Source organism: Ctenocephalides felis, unplaced genomic scaffold (genome assembly GCF_003426905.1).
Source record: "Ctenocephalides felis isolate EL2017-DRISC unplaced genomic scaffold, ASM342690v1 CF-g0.4_SCAFFOLD_01886, whole genome shotgun sequence".
Taxonomy (NCBI): Eukaryota; Metazoa; Arthropoda; class Insecta; order Siphonaptera; family Pulicidae; genus Ctenocephalides; species Ctenocephalides felis.
The window spans coordinates 132,356,031-132,378,617 of record NW_020538040.1 but is presented as its reverse complement, the minus strand read 5'-3'; the positions used below and the strand labels follow the sequence as shown (position 1 = coordinate 132,378,617).

General features: G+C 29.7%; 1 protein-coding gene across 1 annotated transcript; it reads left to right on the top strand.

Moving 5' to 3' along the window:
- The first annotated feature begins 1,796 nt into the window (after nt 1-1,796).
- On the top strand, nt 1,797-21,854 carry LOC113376806 (meiosis regulator and mRNA stability factor 1-like). The gene is made up of 16 exons (XM_026616870.1): nt 1,797-2,031; nt 3,890-4,088; nt 5,150-5,225; nt 5,340-5,431; nt 6,850-7,056; nt 9,910-10,041; nt 10,126-10,323; nt 12,045-12,211; nt 12,294-12,472; nt 12,590-12,764; nt 12,992-13,191; nt 15,214-15,389; nt 16,213-16,368; nt 18,055-18,300; nt 20,978-21,560; nt 21,739-21,854. Exons 1-16 carry the CDS (start codon nt 1,997-1,999, stop codon nt 21,798-21,800), a joined length of 2,883 nt encoding a protein of 960 aa, XP_026472655.1. The 5' UTR covers nt 1,797-1,996; the 3' UTR covers nt 21,801-21,854.
- The last annotated feature ends 733 nt before the right edge of the window (nt 21,855-22,587 follow it).

The window sequence follows — 22,587 nt, the reverse complement described above, 5'->3', positions numbered from 1 at the left end:
CTCAGTCGAAGTTCTGATATAATGGGAATAAAAATTTAATGTAGCAACAATACCGTGCACATTATGCTTATTTATCTATGACCGTGGACGTAGAATAGTGAATTAAAATATGTGAAATGAATTTAGAGAACCCAATTTAGGTTCAGATAACAACAACTCAAAAATCATTCAATCAAAGTCAGGTGTTGGAATCAGTATGTAATCCCAAGGCGTCATTCCGAAGGAAAAGGTCCAAAAGATGAGAACTATAATTACATTGGGCATGCTGATGGTTCAGTAAATTGTACATTTAAATTCATTACACTGAATCATTTATATACAGTACATTTATACATTTTATTGTACAGTAATATTCAAAAGATTATATCAATTTTTTATGTCTGAATTAGATAACAAGTAAAACTGTAGGATTAAAAAATGACTTCTAACCATTCAGATTTTGAAAATTGACATATGTTAATGAAACATGCATTTTTTTAAAAATCTTGCTCTGGTAGTTCTTTGTCAAGCGAGTTTGGATGTTCCTTGAGGAGGCTTTTGTAATTGTTTGAATTTGTTTATATTTTATTGTTTATTATGTCGGCGTCTAACCAATTTGATACATACATTTGATACACTTTGTGGCATTCAAAATTTCTTTTAGTGATTTATATATGCATATTTGAATTTTTATTATGTTTGACTTGTGAAGCTCATCCCCATAGTTGTATACCGTATGTCTAAATTGGCTTAATAATAGCTTTGTAAAAGTAAATTTTGTTGCGAGTATCAAGTTTTGAACAACCAATATATATCAACAACCCTTAGGTAGTACTGCCCTAGGGGTGAGTTAAACTCCAACTCGATTCATGGAAGAATAGTTTGAGAGATTTCACATCGCAAGAAATGGGCTATTTCCATTTGGAAACATAAAGAATTACATTTTCAGGTAAAAATTGACATCGCTACTGCATATCAACTTTTATCATAATAAATTGGCGAAGGAAATAGAAATTGAAATAAGAAAGCATTGGAAAAGTTTTAGCAAATGAGGGCAGCATTATTCTCCTATCTATGAATGAAGGCTTCATAGATGAATATTTTGATTTATTCCAATTGTAATAAGTACAAATTGATAAAAATTGTATAACTGAAAAGGTGACAAAAAATTGAGGAATAGATACAAAAACATGCAACCAAAGGTACCTTCAAAACTTAAATAAATGCAAAAATTTTCGGACGATTACGATAACTTACCCTAAGGGAAGTTAAAAAAATTAAAAGCATCGAAAAGAATAAAATAGGTACAAGAAAGTATAAACAGAAAAGTTATGAAACAAGAAATAAAAATAAAGAAATTTTATAAAAGGTACATTTAAGACTGTAGGGTATTTCATAATTATAGAATTCTGAAACTTAATTACAAAATTTGATGTGAAAAAACTTTTACTAATTGAAATCAATACCGCCAATTTTTTTTTAGAATACCTCGTATTTGGCATTTCCTTTCTAAAATATTAATATTATTGCAAATTTTTTAAAATGTGAGTTTTAAAAATAAAAACATTATGGTTGCAGAAATTCATGAATAAAAATTTAGAAGTAACAGTTTTATTTTTTATTACTTATAAAACTATTTTTACTAGTCTATTTTGAAATTCTATTATCAATTTTCTTCAAGTTTTTGGCGTATGATATTGCATATTTATGCCATCTTGTGATAATATAAAATAATTCATAAGGATTATGTCGATTATCGATATTAGGTTTTAGTATTAAATATAAAAATTACATAACATCCGAAATGTGCTTAAAGGCACTCACAAAACTCGTGTTCAGTTTACCCGAGCCTACGTTCTGAAAATGTAAAAAAAACTTTTAGTGATTTTAACTGATTTTTATTCTAAATTTTGTATTTTATGACAATAAAATATTTTTTGGAGTACGTTTTTGTATTCCTGGAAAACAATTTGAATCGATTTTAACATTGGAAATGTATTTTATTATTTTTAATTGAATGGACTTATTAAACTACTACAACGAGCAAAAAAGGTAAGCCAATTTGTATTATGTTAAACACCACGTGTTTTAATGGGAATTGAACGTTATAATTTAAGACAAATGATTATTATTTATGGAAAATGTATAATGCTTTGCCAAACTTGCTAAAGTGGTTTACATTTAATTGGAGTACGATAAAATTATAAAAAAATATTGTTTTAGTTCTATTTTTATAGCATAACGCGACATTTGTTTTATCGGGTGTGAATTATATATAAGTTTTTAATTATTTTATAATTCCAGAAACAGTTATTACAGAAAAATGTAAAAAATATCATTCTGTGTATGCATTGTTCCTGAAGTATTAAACTTATATTAATTTTTCTTGATGTCGATTGCATAAATGTGCATTGGCGCATACGTACATTTTTATGATTTCGCGCATAATTCATCGTTGCCGAAAAAATACATTTATGCTTAAACATGCATACCTAATTATGTATTTTTGATTTTATTTTATTTAATTTCTAGCAATAATTATTATATTTTAGTCTATAATGCTTATAATTTAAGCTCATCATTTATTTTAATTTAACTTAAACTTTGGATGCTTCTTTCGACTTTTGACGCCAAAGAAGCCGTAATTGAATCAAAATGTTATTTTATTTATCTGCCGTTTTTCATAAGCATTTTGTTATAAATACAAGTTAAAAGTCTAAAATCCTCACTCATGATTTTGCAGAAATTAATGAAATTTCTATGTTGATAATTTATTGTGATTGAAGAATAAATACCAATACATTTTGAGTCAATCGGTCTGAATAAAGACCTATATTTAACATAACAAGTATGTGTATATATATATGTATATATATACATTTTCGGTAAATAATTCGTAAAATTTCTAATGCTATTTGTATTAGATTAATGATTTTCTGAAAGGCCCTGAAGAGTTTTAATGCATTTTAATATTTAACTTTGTTGAATAATTGTCAAAGTTTCAAATGTTTTAAAATATTACTAGATTACAATATCATTAACTACTATATTAAATTAATTCTCAACATATTTTATTCACAAATATTATATAATAGGTAAATACACTAAACATTGACTAAAACTCTAGCAATACATCTAGAGCAGTGCTCGACAATAGGTGGCTCAATTAGATTTTTCGTAGATATATAAACTTGCAACATTTATTATTTTTATATTAATCATAAATTACGTGTAATAGTTTATAATGTGATATATATATATATATATATATATATATATATAAATATATATATATATATAAATATTTGTTTTGAAAAGTATTAGTTGACGATTTAAGATATATATTTTTTTGTTTATTTAAATTATTTGAAAGATATCAATTGCTTCATATCAATGAGTACAAAACTTAGCAGCATAGTTTTTATTGTATCTATTACTTGTCTAAGTATTTGTCACTGAGTCTATAGTATTTGTACCAGACATGAAAAGATGAAAAAAAACAGCTAGTTTTCGTAAATTTTGTAAATAGTTCACAATTGTTAACCATTTTAAACCACTCCTCTGTAATGCATATAATAAAGTTCCAGAATATAATTTTTACATTTTTGATTATTTTTGTAATTTTGTTAACAAATAATAACAAAAATTCCATTTCAATCTTAAATTTTCCAAAATTTGACAATCTGGGAAAATATTTCTTGAAAAATTCGGCATTCAAAATGAAATTCGGATCATAGTCATATATTCATTTAATAATTATTCTAGATTTTTAACTGCTATAAAGTAAAAATCAAAATAGAAAAGATTGATGTAGTTCAATCCAATTTTACAATATTTACTATACTGCTGTAATTGACAAAATTAGCTTAATATTTTCATTATATATTTTGTTCTATTGTATTCCCTCCAGCAATTTTAAAATGGATATGGAAAAGAACGAATTTTCTTTTACTTTGGGTGCGCAGGAGACGCCGATGAAATCTCAACAATATCAACAATGCGATACCAGTTACCAGTTGTTCCCAAAGTTTGACGACTGGTACCGAAAGGACAATGTATCTGAAGCAGCTGTACTGTATGCAGCAAATGCATACTCTGACTGCTGTGATGTGAGTTCATATTATTATTCATATATAATATAAGTTCTTTAAATTCATTCTAAAATTATATTAAAAAATATAATTTTAGTTGAACTTGTATTTGTGTTCACCGACAACTAATGCGACAATTTTGAGTAGACAATCAAAAATATGTAATAGTCTTTGATCTCAATCATTGATATTGATTACAAAATTTATACTAATTTTGTATTTTGAACCCTTGACACCCTATAATTTTTTTTATTAAATTATTACATCACGGCCATAAGAAAAAAATTGTAAACATGTTCGTATAAATTAAATTTTATAATACTTAAATTGTATAAAATTTTTTAAAACCGATTTAAGAGTGTAGAAATACAATCACGTTTTTGAGAGAATGGAGCATCCAATTTGAATAATTCAAAAAACATTTCACTTGTATTGACGTAATGAAGAATTGATTAAATTTTTGGAAAGGCAGGTCCAGCATTTACGGAGATGCAACAAAAAATTTAAAAAAAATGAGATTTGGCGATCATGAACCGATATGAATGGGTATCACAAACTTTCAAGAAAATCCAAAATTTTCATTTTTTTGGTAAATTAGTTTTCAAAAATTATCCGAATCTTCAAGAATTGATTTTTTTTTAATTTTCAAAACCGGCATTTTTTTCAATTTTTCAATATTCAAATTCAAAATTCTTAAAGCATCAAATTGTTCTTTTCTGTGCTTTTTAAAATTACGGTACGGGAAATTCCAGCAATTGGGTTTAAGGCACGATGCCTTGACAACTAGTTAATAAAAATTGCCTTGATAACTAGTCAATAAAAATCTTATGATTGAAATGTGTTATATTTAAAATTTACAAATGAACAATTATTCCTCGATACAATTAGATTAACGGAATGACTAAAAAAAATTATACTAAAACATTGTTGGGGTTTTAGGGGATACAAAATTGTTGGGGTTTATAAAAACCAATATTAAATAGAATATCTTATATTGAGTATACGCAGTTGATATTAATTCCACTTTTTACATTGTATTTTTATTTAATGTTCTATATTTTATCTAAAATTAATTGCAGAATGGTTTACAAGAACTGTTAGTCAGGGCAGCTGATAATGGAAAGCGATCTGAAAATGGCAGTAAACGTTTTAAAGGTAATTCTAAATTTAATTTATTATAACACGGTATTATGTAGTCTAAACAGTTATATAGATATTTTAGATCATTCAGATGTACTAATATTCCATATATTTTGAATTTAATTTTAGTTAACGGAGATAAATGTTTGGCTGATGAAAATGGCTCGAGATTCACGAAAATTGCTTACCGTAATAATCGCACGAAACATCAAAACAAGTCGGTAAGTTAGATTTTGTTACTATTTTTTTAAATAAATATCATTAATTTTATATTTTGTTATTGCAGTTTTCGAAATTTTTGAATTTTGTATTTTTATTGTTATTTGACAATTAAGTTTTTATTTACAAGATAATTCCTACTGCGGCATCGTAATTTGGAACTGTGCATGCAAATGGTGCACAAAGAAGCTCTTTGCTACTTTTTTATAGTTTTCTTTTTATGCTTAAGAATTCGTTTATCTTGACTTGAACTACTTGCCTACCATGCATCAATTTTCTTAGCAAAATATGAAAATTATTTGTCGATTATATTATAGTTATGATCAATTTTAAGATCATTTTAATGAGCTGAATGTGGAATATCATTTATGCGTTTCAGTTACCGTTATTTTGGGATTGAGTCATACGCTGCTAATAGTTGCTATTTTTATTATTTTTCCATTATTTACATTTTGGCTATTTCATAAAGACATAGGTTTTACAGATGACCAATTTCAAATTGATGTTTTTGACTTAGTTTTTTTGCAACAGGGCCCTGAAAGGCTATTTTCACTTTTTTTTAATATTTTTAACAGCAATAAGAACCTTACGTATTTTTAGATGGTAACCCAATGGTTAATCTATCCATATTTGATGATTTTTGTTATTAGAATTAATCTAATAGGGCTGACTTTTTATTGGTGCAGCAATGCCGGGCAAGGGCTATTTTCACTTGGAAACATATTTTGGATTAATATTTACAAGTAAAAATTAGGTTGTACGTAAGACGCATTTTGGATCTCTAAACTTGATTGCCAGGTCAGATTGCCATAGGGCCACGACACGCCAGTTCCAAAATTTAGTTCTGAGATTATTTATAATTGGAATATTTATAATTGATAAAACCGTATATAGGTAACCGCCGCATAGCACGGTAATTCTATAACACAGATTCGCTCTAACACGGTTTGAGAATTAATACCATCTAATAAAATGAGCACAAAATTTTAATGAAGATAGCATTGCATGTGGTCAATATATAAAGATCTTTTCGTTAAAAGCAAGTAATTGCGAATATTTTTTCTGAAAAAAATAACGCACGGGTCTGGAGGTAGTACAGAAAGCTGCTCAGAGGATGAGTATATCTTGCAAGAAAGGATCTTGTTAAATAGCACTTATCCTTTAATTATGATGAAAAAAATCCTATAGCTGATGTAATGTATATTACTTCTTAAAAAAATTAATAATTATAACATTTATTATAAAATTATATGTAGCATGTTTTTTTGATTTCTTGGAACGTAACCCCTATTTTTGTACTAGTTCTTCGTTCCGTATAACACGGATTCGCATAACACGCTACTTTTTTTAAACGTAATTGCCGTGTTATGCGAGGGTTACCTGTATATTAATATATAATGTCTACAATGTGTTATTACAGATGACTGCGTGTTCTTCGGACTTGGCGGATCAGAAGAATGAATGCGTAGAATTGCATGTCTCCAATTTGGACCAGTCGTTGGAGCGCCAGGAGCTCCTCAGTGCCCTACAATCGTCATTTCGGGAGCATGTGCATGTTATTAATTTGTATGTTTACACCGTTGGCGATGGCTCGCTATGCGCTTCTGTTACTGTTCCTACCAAACAGGTATTCAATACTAAATGTGTAATGTATATACACATTTGTGTATGTATTTAGTCAACCCTCCGTTTACCTCTATATACCCCTCCATACTACGCAAATCCGAAGATACATTTCTAGGAGGATTTCCTCCTACAACACGGTACTCCGTATAACGCTAATATCTCTCAACGGCCACGAGTTCTTTTCGCGCAGCCTATGAACCATATGATTCATATGGTACTCATATGAACGATTCTAGTAATTAGATATGGTTGTAAAAAGTTCTAATGTAGGTTTTATTAACTATTTTCTTTTACAATATATATACGTGTATATATATATATATATATATATACACTCACACAATTACATAGCTATCATATAAACTGGCATGTTTATATAAATAGTTGTGTTATCTTTGGATTAATTGTGATGGCTTTTTCACAGAACATTCGTCTCTCTAAAAGATACATTTGCTTGAACAACCATTTTTTCTAACAAAATTCTTATTAAAGTTTTTTTATGTATGTTGTTCTTTGCTATTAGCTTTTATATAATCACTTCAAATTTTTATTATCGGGATTCGATCTGAGCGCCTTTGCATCTGAAAGCTGAGCGCTTACCGATTCGACTATGCACGCCGTCAAAAATTTGTACAAAAATTTAAGTTAGTTTAGTTTTAAGTTTTGGTCTCCGTATAACGCGCTTTATACTAATTCCGGTTCTACCCATACATCGCGGTAGCATTTTTTCATAGAACGCATTACCAATTAGCCTAATTGTAAGTTGTACGTTAAATCCTAGTTTTTTATAGCACGGTTCCCATACTACACGATACGCACTCATCGCGTTAACGGAAGATTGACTGTATATTATTTTTTAATAAAATCAGTGCAAAATTGTATTTAAGTATCATTAGCTGTCATTTCATTATTACCCGAGGAAAAAAATAAAAATAGAGGGACCGATTCTGCCGCATAACAGAAAAATGTTATGGCAAGGCATTGTTACGCTCCGACTTCCATACATTATGCTACTGAATCATACTGAATACTGTCAAAATGTCATGTACTTGCAATGCAATCAGGCAGTTTTACACATAACTGCAACGTCAACGTCGTATGTTCTGGAGCTGTATCAGAAACACATTGTTATCTTAGCCGTTTTTACTTACAATAATCGCAAAAAAATCGAAAATAAAAATTTTTATAACTTACCCTACGGGAAGTTGATAAAAACGAAGCCAAATCATTAAGACATATTACCTGTACTATTCACCCTTGCGTCGCTGACATAAAAATTTTGGTACTGTACTTTTGGTGCAAAGTGAATCCATTACACATACATGTTTAATTATGTCTTTACGATTTTTTCATTATTAACTTCCCGTAGGGTAAGTTATAGTAATCGCAAAAAAATCGAAAATGAAAATTTTTATATATCTTTACGTTTCAGAGGTTTCTGAACATTTTGGCATACCTTAGAAAAAATGGATGTATGTGTGTGTGTGTGTGTATGTGTGTGTGTATGTGTGTGTATGTGTGTGTATGTATGTACGTGTGTGTATGTATGTGCGGATACAAATTTTCGTCGACGATTTCGGGAACACGGATCAACCGATTTGAATAATTCAAAAAACATTCGATTCGTATTGATAAGGAGACGTGCTGATTAGTTTTTGGCAAAGGCAGGTCTAGCCGTTCCGAAGATACGGGGCAAAAAGTGCCGAAAACGGTAACTCAGTTTTTGAGAGAACGGAGCGTCCGATTTAAATAATTCAAAAAACATTTCACTTGTATTGACAAGATGAAGAATCGATAAAATTTTCATAAATGTAGGTCTAGCGGTTTCGGAGATATGGAGGAAAAAGTAAAAAAATGAGCCATTTGGCGGTCAAAAATGATCATTAGACATATGCACATCAAATTATCAGATATTTTATAGAGATTTTAACAATAAGTATACATTTTGTTAACATTCCTATGGGTTCCGTACCAATGCTTATGCGTTAGACAGCGACGCGGCGCTTACGCGCTTTATATTTTGTCCCTATGCAGTTAAATCAGTACGATTGCTTTGAAAAAAAAGTTCAGATCTTCCACAATATGTCAAAATAAAGGAAAAATTTTTTTTTTTCAAAAAAAAAAAATTAAAAAAAAATTTTTTTTTTTCAAAAAAAAAATTAAAAATTTTTTTTTTTCAAAAAATTAAAAATTTTTTTTTTTCAAAAAAAAAATTAAATTTTTTTTTTTTTTTTTTAATTTTTTTTTTCAAAAAAAAGTAATTTTTTGTCCATATATATAGTTTCTCAAAAATCTTATTTTTTCAAAGTACATTTTTTTCAAAAATGTTAATCGTTTTTAAAAAATTAATAATTTTTGGTACGGGAAGTTCCAGCAATTTGCCTTAAGGCACGATGCCTTAATTGCCTTAAGACAGAATTCCACTTACAGCTAGTTCATATCATTAGTTAACCTGTTAACTGTAGCGACCGCATTGAAATGTGCTCACATGTCACAACTGCTCCTTTATCGACACATCCTTAAATAATTCTAAAGATCTTCAAATTCCAAATTCTAAAAATTTGGTAATAGATTTTGTTTTTTTTTATTTAGAAGTTGCGATGTATATAAGTAACCAATAACGAGTATACTCGTCAATATACAAAAATCTTTTATTTCTCCATGACGAGCACATTAGTCAAACCTAGTTGACTGGTTCAGGAAATAATATTCATTGATAATTTCTCGAATGTAATATATTTTGAGTTTTGTACAATTTTGTTCAGCTCTACCTTCATATTTTATTGACGTTACATTATTAACTAGCAACGATATTTGAAGACGTTATATTCTAAATATTTATTATTTTTTGCAGGACGCTCAATATGCAATATCCCAAGTTCACAGAAAACGAATTGGAGCGAAACGAATCATGATCTCGTATGCTGCTAATAACGAAAATAATAACCACAACTTTTTAAAAACTCAAGTCATCGCATTTTTACAGGTATTTTTTAACTTTTATACAATAAAATATTAAGCAGTTAATTAACGTTAGCTTTATATACGAGTCATTTATGCTTTTTTCTAGTCGATTCCTGGACAAGTGTTGCCTTTGTTCAAGTTTCGTGAACTATTCGAGTCTCACTACTTGAATTCAATTTCTCTCTCTGATTTATATCGTATGCGTGATATCTGCACAATTTCGGAAACTGCTGGCGGTAGAATTGTGGAACTAAATCATAAATATAAAAACTACTCGAGCTTGACCCAAATGATTTCTCGACAGGTAAATTTTAAAATTCCTGATTTTTATCCTCTTTTGAAATATTTAAGGCATGGTCTCACCTTCTACTTACTATTTTTATTATTCTAGTTATGATTTGTTTTTATCTTTTTATTTATGTGATATACTTCAGGAAATGTTTTTGAATCTACACTTTTCATTCTCAACAATTTGAAACTCTCAGCAAAACACACCGATTCACATTATACATTTAAGGGGTTACACCATTTTAGCAGCCAAATAAACGTATATTTTTGCCATTTTTTTCGGGCTTCAGAAAAAGTAGAAAAAATTATATTAAAAATAGTTATTGGTACTTTAAAATAACAAAATAAAATATAATTGTAAAAAAAATGATAACGCAGCCATTTCGGCGAGCCTCATTAAATTGGATGCGCTCCGCAGCACGCAAAATAAGTGCAATTTTTATTTTTTTTATTCGAATTTTCTACAGTATATAACATTTTGAAGTACCTATCATAACGGATTTCAAAAATGTCGATTTTTGTTTGGCGAGAACTTTATTCAAAATCGTTAAATTTCAACGACAAAAACGGATAGTAACTTGTTAATAATTGATGAACAAATTAACATATAAAAAATCGTTATGATGGGCACTTAAAGATGTAATTTTAAATATACTGTATAAAATTCGTATGAAAAACATTTAAATTGTTATAGTTATTTTCGTGCCGCGTTGAAAAATCGTGTTTCGAGAAAACGCGTTTAAAGTTTTGAAATAAATTATAGTTAAGAACGAATGATCAATTTGTCAGTTTAATTTTTTTACTGATAATCTAATATTCCAGCAACATACAAATGCCTTTCTATATTTATAATTTTTGTCTTATTTTCTTCCCTTGATGATTATATATTAGAACGTCCTACTTTTGGTGCATTCGCCTTTGGTTCGGCATGCTTAGCCGTTTATAATCGACTTTAAGACAAAAATTATATGTTTAGATGCCAATATGAATTTCCAAAACGTAGAAATTATCCCCAGCAATATCAGCTGCAATATAGTCGATTCTTATGTGTTGACTTTGCACTAATCATCTATTGGTTAAAAATGCTTTTATAGTTTATTTATACGACATAAATGCTTTATAACAACATATATTAGTATATTTAAGATTATTTTTTAACATATATTAGTATATTTAAGAAGATACATGTTGTCATTTTGCTTTGTTTTTTGTTAATGGATTTGTGCGGTGTCGGTTCGGAGCAGTCCGACGCGCATGGAAAAAAGTTCATGACTATAAGTTAAAAAAAAAATGCTTTAGGTATTGAATATTTTTCCTCTTATTCTAAATTGTTCAAAGTACGTTTTAAGTCTAAACATGTTTTTTTTTTGGTTTTCGAAAAATTTACAGTGCTGTAACCTCTTCAGTACAGAAAGTACTAATGGTGTCTCCTTTAGATTATCATCTAAAATTGTTCAAATTTTAGACAGTGCAAATAAATATTTAGAAGATAACATAAAATAATTTTATCTCTTTTATTTCTTTATGGTTTTGCCGTAGTTTTATGGATTTATATCCAAGTTTTTTTTATCCTGTTTTCAATTTATTTTACCTACACTTCTATTTACCTCTTTAAGGTTTATATAGATATCGCATCTGCATTACATATACACATGTCATAACTCTTCTGTAAAAAACTACGGGACGAAAAGTCAGTATTTTTGTATAAATTTGATTATTTTATTCATTTTTATTTAGGAGAACGAATTTCCATTCTGTGTGCAACATTGCAAACCAACATCGGATCAGTGCTGGGCTCTTCGTACAACGGACGTTTTACCCATAGTGTGTATTGGCATAAAAGAACTTAATAGCAATTTATGCAAGTTAATGGAAACACATTGTGGATCTGTTCCTTTGCCAAGGTATGTTATACTTATAAAAGATTTTACAATCTAAGTAATATTAATAATAATAATCATAGTATTACAATCTAATAATTTGTAGTTTGGCAACCTGTTATGAAGCTGAGTTAGGAATATCTTTACCAATTGATCAAAACTGCGGGGTTGCTCTTGAGCATTTAGTAAGTTGTTGTTCTGACATCCTGATCAGCCAATCTGTTACTGGAGTTAAATATGTAAAACGTTTGGTGAGCAACGAAAAATTAAACACACACATTGAAGGTACGTAAACTTCTTAGCATAATATTTTATGCTACATAGAAAACATTTGTTTGATTCTTGATTTTAATGATGCTAGTGTCCTATGTGCATAAATTATGAATAAACTATAAATTTTAGGAAAAGACACCTTCTATGATAACTTGTCTCCAGCGTTGGCACATCAATTTTCACAATTTTCTCGGGAAATCGTAGATCTGCTGAAAACCTCTCATAAATGCCAGTTGCCTTTCAACAAATTCATACCAGCTTATCATCATCATTTTGGAAGGCAGTGCAGAGTTGCTGATTATGGGTAACTAGGCTTCTCAATATCGATTAAGATCTATCTTGATACAACCTTACCTCAATTTGTATCCTTATGATAACAATTTTTGTAAAACTATTACTATAGTATTTATTTTAACCTTTTTGTCAAGGGCATCGTAATAAGTAGATATATGTAAAATACAATTCATTTAAGGCTGGTTTAGAAATTAAAATCGATAAAATTTATCAATTACATTTGTATCTCTTTTTTAGGTACACAAAGCTAATAGAACTATTTGACTCACTTTCATCTACGGTCCAAGTGATGGGAGAAGGAAATAAGCGTTTCATCACATTAACACACCGTGCCCAAATTAAGAGATTTACTTCCGATTTGTGCAGGGTTCTCAAAGCTCAAAATAGCAAACAGATGCTGCTTTCCGAATTTCCATCGCAGTATAAAAAAGTTTTTGGTGAGTTCTGGATTTTAACTGTTATTTTATGATCTTCGCTAGTCGGTGTTCTACATACATTTGATAATTTTAACGATTTTTCACATTGTTTATCTAAAAAATGTAAGCAAAAATTTAGTTCAGTTTTCTTTCATTATGTTGATCACTATATTATAACACGGTATGAATGTTTGTAACGCGGTATGCACTCACCGCGTAATAGGAAGGTTGACTGCATATAGAACTCCGCCTGTGAAAACTTTTCTTCAGTTATTATCAAAATGAGCTCTTGCTAACATAAATATAACTTAAAACAACATACTATTTAAGGATAAACTAGAAATAGACTTTTAAGCCTTTTAGAAACTTCTGTTCAATATTCTTCATAATCATTTATTAAACTTAGTACTAGATAAGATTTATACCTGGCAATCAAAGTTTTTCATAATTTATGCTAATTATCGTAATTCTAAAAATGGAAGATCAAGATTAACCCTTTCCACTCGAGAATTCCGAGATTTACACATATTTTGCCGGAATGGCGGCATCCGAGTAGAAAGGGTTTAAAGTTTGATGGGCTATTCTAATTTGCCTTCGACTTTTTTTATTCGGCAATGTTCTCATTCATAACAAATAATCTACTGTAGTTGTTTTATATGAACATACTTGTTGTATATATAATTTTCAGATATATTTCATAGGTAGTTGTTTATCGAATGTCAAATAGTTTATCAAGTAATTCCGAATATTGAATTCAAATTCTATATTTAGAAAACTGGCGACAAATGATCTGAATCCGGGACAAATAATGCTTAGAAAAACTCGGGGTACAAGCCAGAAATCCGGGTTTGTTTTGACCAAAACAAGACGTAGTCAATTCACATAATCATTTTTTAGTAAAAAAAAGAATCACATTGCGTTAAACGGCTTATAGCAATTGAAAACGTATGCTTACTCGACTAAATTATTCATAATCATCAGACAAAATACATCTGGAGCACAACTATAGAATTTGGATGAAATTCAATAATAGACGAATAAAGTATTGCTTGATGACACCATCAAATACACATTGATTTTGTATGGCGCTTTCTGAATTTCACATGAAAATTGACATAATAAATTTTCTTAAGATCTTCTACTATTGCTAATATTCTTTTGCCAATTTATTCGTTTATCATATCCAGCTGTTAAACCAGTCAACTCTAAATGTTATCAATATCCTTCACAGCATTTATTACTTTAAGGGGCACAAGTAGTGTAACCGCCTAAAAAAGGTGATTTTTGGGAATTTATGTTAAAAAAAACTACTTTATCAATCATTTCAAAATTTTAGGAATATATTTATACATGTTTTAAGAATACATAGTAAAATTTTTGAAGAAGAAAATTAAATATTTTTTAAGTTATCGTCGATCTCCAACGGCGCGACAAAAAAGCCTTTCACTGCTGCAGTGATTCCGGCCTTCTATGTGGATGAAATTTAAACAAAAAAATTCTTGTTGATTTAGATCATATTGTCTGTAAAATGAACTCTGATAAAGAGAAAAAATCAAAAATTGACAAAATGGCGTCCTTTTTAAAAAAAAAAATGGATTTTACCCAAAATTTTGGTCGTTTTTGGACTGCCAAAATTCGATTTTTGATCCGATCAAAAAATCGATAGTTCATTTTACGGAGAACTATATATAGAATATGTAAAAAAATTGATAGTGATCGGATCATTTGTTTTTGAGTAATCGCTGCAGCAAATTCGGAAAATGCTGTTTCGAGAAAAACGCTTTTAAAGATAAATTGATCGTTATACTATTATATACTATATATATCCTCTTTAAATGGCCGTGACTCGAAAACTATTTAAGATATCGATTTGAAATTTTGGTATGTTATTTTTAAAGCTATATAACCATATCAAAATATGGAAAAATTGAAAATTCGATTTTTTGAAAATTTCGCTCTAATTGTGCTCCTTTGAAATTAAAAAAAAACTTCTATGATGAAACAATACTAAAATTGTACTTCGTTTTCTTTTATTATTTCTAGATCGTGCATTTGATATTACTGAATATGGTGTTTGTATGATATCCGACATTGTGCACGAAGTCAATGCAAATACGATAGTAGTGGAAAAGCTACAAAATGGTGATATCGCTCTTTCCAGGCCAAGACATAATCAGACTGAGATGGAAAAAAGGAAAACTAATATCTTCAAATTAGAGGTGATTTAGAGATTTACAGAAATTATTTCGTAGTTCTCAATGATTTTGTTCAAAACCTTTTTATATATTCTAAAAAATAACCATCTAAGTATCAAGTCACAGATTTGTACAATTTTCTTTTGCGAAATAGGTAAATTAATTTAGTCCTAATCTTGCGATTTTTCACAATATTATACACCAAATTTTAGTTGACCCTTTTTTAGATACAGCCATGAAAAAATTCCGAAGGGTTGTTAAATTTTTTCATATTAGGCTTTACAATTCAATTATGTACTTAAGATTCCAAATTAACCTAGGCCGCATAGCGAGTAGTAAATCACATTATGCCATTTTTTTATGAAATTACATAAAACATAATTTTTAGATGTCATATTTTTAATGTACTTAAACACGTAATACATTCTAAATAGATGTAAACTAGAAATCCTAAATGTTCAAGTTTTGTATATTTTTTGACGATTTTATAGAACGTAATCAATTTGTCTTTAAATCAATGCGCTCGTTAAATTGTTTTCATTATTACCTAACACTAACGGACATTCATTTGAAATAAAGAAATGATTTGGCTTATTACAATAAAATAATTTATATTATAAAAAAGCTCAATTTTTTTCAGTGCAATATTAATCAACGTTATAGCTTGATATCTGTTAAAAATGTTTGCTAACTTATGCAAATATAATTTTTAAAAAATATAATCTTTTGGTAATTATAGTGTTTCTCCTAATTATGAAAATCGTGACCTTGCCTTCAATACGCTAATAATCAATAGACAACTTTTCCTAAAATTGTGATACTATATTTATTCTAAATTTTGGAACAGGCAATTGAGCTCCTGAGTCACGCACCACAATATTCGATGCAATTTAATAAATTCGTACCAGCTTACCACCATCATTTTGGTCACCAGTGTCGTGTCTCAGAATACGGATTTACTAAACTTATAGAACTGTTTGAAGCAATTCCGGATATAGTGCAGGTAAATATAAAACACATCAGAACAAATTAAACCCTTAGATTTATATCAATATCTATAAAATATGTCGATGCAATAAATAGAACATTTAGATTGTTTAAATTTATTATGGAACTTAGCCCTTCTTTGCATGATTTTTTCTATTTTAATAAAATAAATCAGGGTGATGTAATTAATGCTCTACGAGGTCTGTTCAAAAAGTACCCGGAATTTTCGTTTTTTCAAAAAAATATTTATTTATTCGTCTACATTAATGTGGTCCCCTTCAAAGTAGTCCCCCCCAGATATAATACACTTATGCCAGCGTTTTTTCCAATTTTCGAAGCACCCTTGATATTCACTTTTTGATATGTCCTTGAGCACTCTCAGCGATTTTCTTCAATCGAGGAAAACCGCCGTCCTTTCATGGGTCTCTTCAACTTTGGGAATAGGAAAAAGTCACACGGAGCCATATCTGGTGAATTTTTGCACTTTGCAACACTTTATTTCATTTTTTACGCAAAATTTAATACAAATTCTTTGACTTTTCAATTCTTCCATTGTAAAAATCGCCGAGCTCAGAAAAACACGTCGAACCTTAGCGACTACCACAGACAAAGTAAACAGTGAATATAGCTGAAAATTTCATCATACTTTAGGGGCATGTATACCAACACAATAAAAAAAAATTTTGACAATCAGACACTCCAGACCCGCGAAATTTAATTATTAGTAATTCCGGGTACTTTTTGAACACACCTCGTATATTAAAAGAAAAATAGTTTAAAAAATTCTAATGTAAATACAAGTATGTATTATGTAAAAAAACAATATGGAAATTTACATCATTATGCATTGCCGCATAGCTAGCTCAGAACTATATAAAATAACAATTATTTTTATTTAAGCACAAATTGATACCGCACTTACTGATTTGGCCCATTGTAAGCAGACTTTTTTACGTTCTCTTCTTTCTTGAGCAGTTTTATAAACATTCCAAGAGTTTATAATAGCTCGATCAAATAGATAAAAAAATATGCAAATACCACTTTTTAGAAGTCTTTGTTATATGATTTCTGCCCAAAAAGCTATCAATGAGATCTACTTCTCCCATATGTTTATTGTTTGAACTTTGGCGACCAGTATGATCTTGTGCTAGGAATTTTGATTACTGACATGTAGAATATTATACCAAATAACTTATACAAATCATAATCTGTTTCTTCAAAAAACAACACAAAAAAATATTTACAAAAAAATCTTTGCCATACATTACAAATGGAACTACTGCATAGATATGCAAAATTTCCATCACATAGTTTTGAGAACTTCATTCATAGTGTTTTGATATAAATTGTACATAAAACAACAAAAACGTGAAAACAAACTCTTTTCTCACTCATTTTCACTTTTACTGTATTTTATATCTTCGTTATAACAAACTAAGAACTTGCTCCTTTTTTCCAGTAACAACAAACAGGGAAATGACAAGTTCTAGTCCTGGTAATTAACAGTGACGTTTGCTATTTCTTTTAAAAAATGCATTTTGTTGTACGCAATAGTCGCTTAAAATGTTGCCAGCAACAAATTTACATATCAGTTCAAGGGTTTCTAGTACTTTTTTTTGTTGACAAAATAGTATGATTGAAATTTCCATCGCCATGCAAAGAAGGGTTAAACAGTAACTATTATACTTATTGAATTTGGCAGATAATCGATTGCGGTAAAAATAATGACGATCGTCAAGTTCGTCTAACACCAGAAGAAGCGACAAAAGTATTAAGCGTGCAACTGGAGCAGATCCTGCAATCGTCTTCTTCCGGCCGCAATAAGGAAGCAGCTACGTTAAAACAAGTTTCGGCTGAATTTACGCGCCGATACGGATATGCATTAAATGCAGAAGTTTATAAATGCCAAGATATCGAGCAAGTTTTAATGAAGCTGCAGAATATAAAGGCAAGCATTTATGATCGTTAAGTTTATTATGTAGCCGAAATAATCGCCCGAATTGTAATCATAATTGTTTGTTCTCGATAACATGAAATAATATGCATTTTCATCGAGATCTTCGTATTTTTCCTCATGAACACTTTTTCGAGAAAAACTACTATACTCGTGTCGATTCCCACCAGTACCCACTAAATTTTGCAAAATCAGATGTTAACACGCAAACAGGAAAATATTTAGTTATCTTTCTGTACATAATATTTATGGTTTACAAATAAAATAGCGCCACAAATCTACAAAATTTTTACAATTAAATAATTTGTTTGATAACCCTTTGGTCATCGATGATCAGAGACTACATTTTTTTTTTAAGTATCTAAACACTAAGCCTGACTCCAAGTCTGGCTTCTGACTTGACTCCTGTCTTCTGACTGGCTAACTAAATCTCAGCTTCTTCTTATATACTAAATAATTGTACACAAAACGTGATTCCAAAATCTAACAGCAAAGACGGAAGAACTTCGGATAATCTTCATCAAATAGCACGTAGTGCTTTAACAAAAACAATAAATTTTTAGTTTTTTCTTAATGGTTTTTTATTAGCTTTTAGAAATGGTCGCTTCCTGCTATCTCTTTTGTCTGAAAGAGTAAAATTTCTTATTTTGTATTTCAAATCATTTTGAGTACTTACAATTAGCATAAAAACTAGTGTCGTTTGCCTGACATATTCTCAAACTCTGTGACTGAAGCTTCCAAAATTTAGACGTCGTTTGATCACCTAAGTTTTTTATTTGCACGAAATATAAACAATTTTTAGATTTGAGAAAAAAAACATTAAACTTTTAACCACTTCGGTATGAGCGACAACTATACTTGACGCCCGCAAATGCGTCACGTTTAGTGCACGAGCGTAACGCTCAGCGTTTGCGGGCAATAGGCGCCGTACCGAAGTGGTTAAATCTAAAATATCATTTTATAAATCACTAAACATTACGTACTAATCACTAAACAATTACGTACAAATCTCCTGGAGAAAGTTTGTTTCCGCTAAAAAAAAATCTGATTCGCTAAATTTTTCTTATCGATATTCAAGTGATACTAAGTCGCTTGCCATCAAAATTGAAAAACTTGTGTGTATGTGTAATATGTAAGTCAAAAATTGACATTTTGTCCATTCCATCTACGTTTTGCCAAAGTGTTGAACAGACTCCAAACATTTTAGCTACTTGATCAACTCCATGAGGATTCCCATTTAATAATTAACTTCCCGTATGGTAAGTTATAGTAATTGCAAAAAAATCGAAAATTAAAATTTTTATATATCTTTACGTTTCAGAGGTTTCTGAATATTTTGGTATACCTTAGAAAAAATGGATGTATGTGTACATGTGTGCGTGTGTGTGTGTTCGGATACAAATTTTCGTCGACGATTTCGGGAGCACGGATGAAGCGATTTGAATACAAAAAACATTCGATTCGTATTGATAAGAAGACGTGCTGATTAGTTTTCAAAGGCAGGTCTAGCTGTTCCGAAGATACGGGGCAAAAAGTGCCAAAAACGGTAACACGGTTTTTAAGAGAATGGAGTATCCGATTTTAAAAATTCAAAGAACCATTTTACTTCTATTGACAAGATGAAGAATTGATCAAATTTTCATGAAGACAGGTCTAGCGGTTTCGGAGATCTAATGAAAAAAATAAAACAAAAAGCCATTTGGCGGTCAAAAATGATCATTAGACACATGCACATCAAATTATCAGATATTTTATAGAGATTTTTACAATAAGTATGAATTTTGTTTACATTCCTATGGGTTCCGTACCAATGTTTATCCGTTGGACGGCGACGCGGCGCTTACGCGCTTTGACATTTCGTCTCTATGCAATTAAAGCAGTACAATCATTCAAATCGGACGCTCCGTTTTTTTAAAAACTGAGTTGCCGTTTTTGGCACTTCTTGCCCCGTAATTTCGGAACGGCTAGACCTGCCTTTGCCAAAAACTAATCAGCACGTCCCCTTATCAATACGAATCGAATGCTTTTTGAATTATTCAAATCGGTTGATACATGATCCCGAAATCGTCGACGAAAATTTGTATCCGAACATACATGCATACACGCACACACATACACACACACACACACACACACACACACAAACACACATACATCCATTTTTTCTAAGGTATGCCAAAATGTTCAGAAGGTTTTGAAGCGTAAAGATATATAAAAAAATTCATTTTCAATTTTTTGCGATTACTATAATTTACCCTACGGGAAGTTAATAATTTTTGGTACGGGAAGTTCCTGCAATTTGCCTTAAGGCACGATGCCATGCGCCCCACTAGTTTTGTGATAAAATCGGCCCAACCAATTTTCATAATTGGTAGACAAGTCCTAATAATTTATCCACATTATCAAAAATTGATTTTCGAAATTTGATTTGATTTCGAATTCTGATTAATTTTTGAAGATCGGCTAGGCCTTTTCTTCGAGTCATAAAATAATATAAAATATCCTTAAATTTTCGTAGACTCCTATTTATTATGTTGATTATTCACATAAATCGGAAAATTTTTTTTCCTTTTTTAAGGAAAAATGCCGCTTACACCTAGTATTTTATTTTTAAATCGAAATATCAATACACTTTTATTTGCATGACGTGCTAATTTTGCGTTTATTACAGATTTCTAAAACGCCGGATAATGGAATTATTCTGGAATTGCAAAATTGTGTTCAAGAATCTAATATGTCCAATAAGATAATTACTGGATTACCGCCCGGCTATGATAGTAGATACAAAAAACGCAAGCAAAAGTCGAATTTCGGCCAAACGTTTGGAAACAATTACAAATTATCTTCTGCTGTCGGAGACAGATCAGTAAAGCCACAATACTCCAGTTTCTTCAAATCCATTGACAAACCAGAACCAACAAATTATAATTTTAAAACGTCAATTTGTGCGAAAGAAAATGAACATGATCTATCTCGAGACGGTTCTCTAATCGCAAGTGTTGATAAAGATTCGGCTTATATTGCAAATATGCGTAATTACAATTTTGGAAACTTAGATAGTTATAATGCAGAACAAAATAAACAGTATGCAAGCACTTCAATAAAGAAAATGTGGCCTCCTGAGTCGCCTAAACTTCGGTCTGCAGGACAGGGACCTTCAGACTCCAGGGTTGTTGATATTTCAAGCATTTTAAGTGAATATGGTTACGGGTATAACTATTTAGATGAGATATTAAATGGACGTCAATTTGCTGGTATGTTTATCAATTTCTTATAAATACCTATATCGTTTATTTTACCTTATCTGTATTTTGCTAATTTTTAATTAGCACTGCATATATAAAAATTAAAATAAGATTTTATTAAAAATTTAGGAAATTTTTGTTTGATAACAAACAAATATATCTACGTTAATAATTATATATGTTTCAGGTTTAGAGACATCAGTCTTCCATTGTCCAACTACAACTAATTTAAATGAAATCTATGAATGATCACCAGTTTATGAAAATCTTATTTTATATTCTAAAATATCAATGCATTGAGTGATTTCTAAATTTTATAATAAAATTGTTTTATATTAATAAATTGCTTTTATAATAAATTAATGATTTTTATTAACAGAACCATGCTTCACCAGATTGAGTAACCGAGAATGTTATACTGTATATAAAAAGTTACATACATTATTATGCATTACACTCTTTCATAATATATAATAAAGTATATAAAAAATGTTTAAAGTGAAATAAAAACTTAAATATTCAAATAAATTTTTCAATGAATTAACCAGTAAAATATATATCACCCATATTCTTCAAATAAATCAAGTTTAAAAATAAGTAAATCTTCTAGTTCACTTAACAATCCCAAGTTTGTACAAAAGTACTTTTCACTCATAATAATCTAAGAAAATCTGATCTATAAATGAATTTCAAGTGAATGTAGACGAAGCAATTGAATTGTTTACTATAAGTAACTCCAGATTAATTCTTTATTGAATCAGCTGTATACTTGCACAATCGTTTTTACAACGAAAAATTCATTCTTTGAATAATGTACTTTAAAGAACTGAGTATTTCTACCTAGGCCTTTTACAGTTTCACACAGACCCAATGCACCTGGATGTTCTACATACCTATTGATGAAATCGATTTGAAACAATCTGTCGAAATCTTGAGCAAGTTATAAAGAAGATGAAATATCTGAGCATGAATATTATAATGATGTAAAAATGCAAGTTTTTTGTATCTTTTAGAAGTGAAACGACAGCATAAATAA

What these genes read in the sequence shown, in the direction of transcription:
- LOC113376806 (XM_026616870.1), top strand. Translation starts at nt 1,997, where the DNA reads ATGGACTTATTAAACTACTACAACGAGCAAAAAAG. An exon ending in GGATCTGTTCCTTTGCCAAG is followed by an intron (nt 12,212 to 12,293) that starts GTATGTTATACT and finishes AATAATTTGTAG; the next exon opens with TTTGGCAACCTGTTATGAAG. An exon ending in CTAATATCTTCAAATTAGAG is followed by an intron (nt 15,390 to 16,212) that starts GTGATTTAGAGA and finishes ATTTTGGAACAG; the next exon opens with GCAATTGAGCTCCTGAGTCA.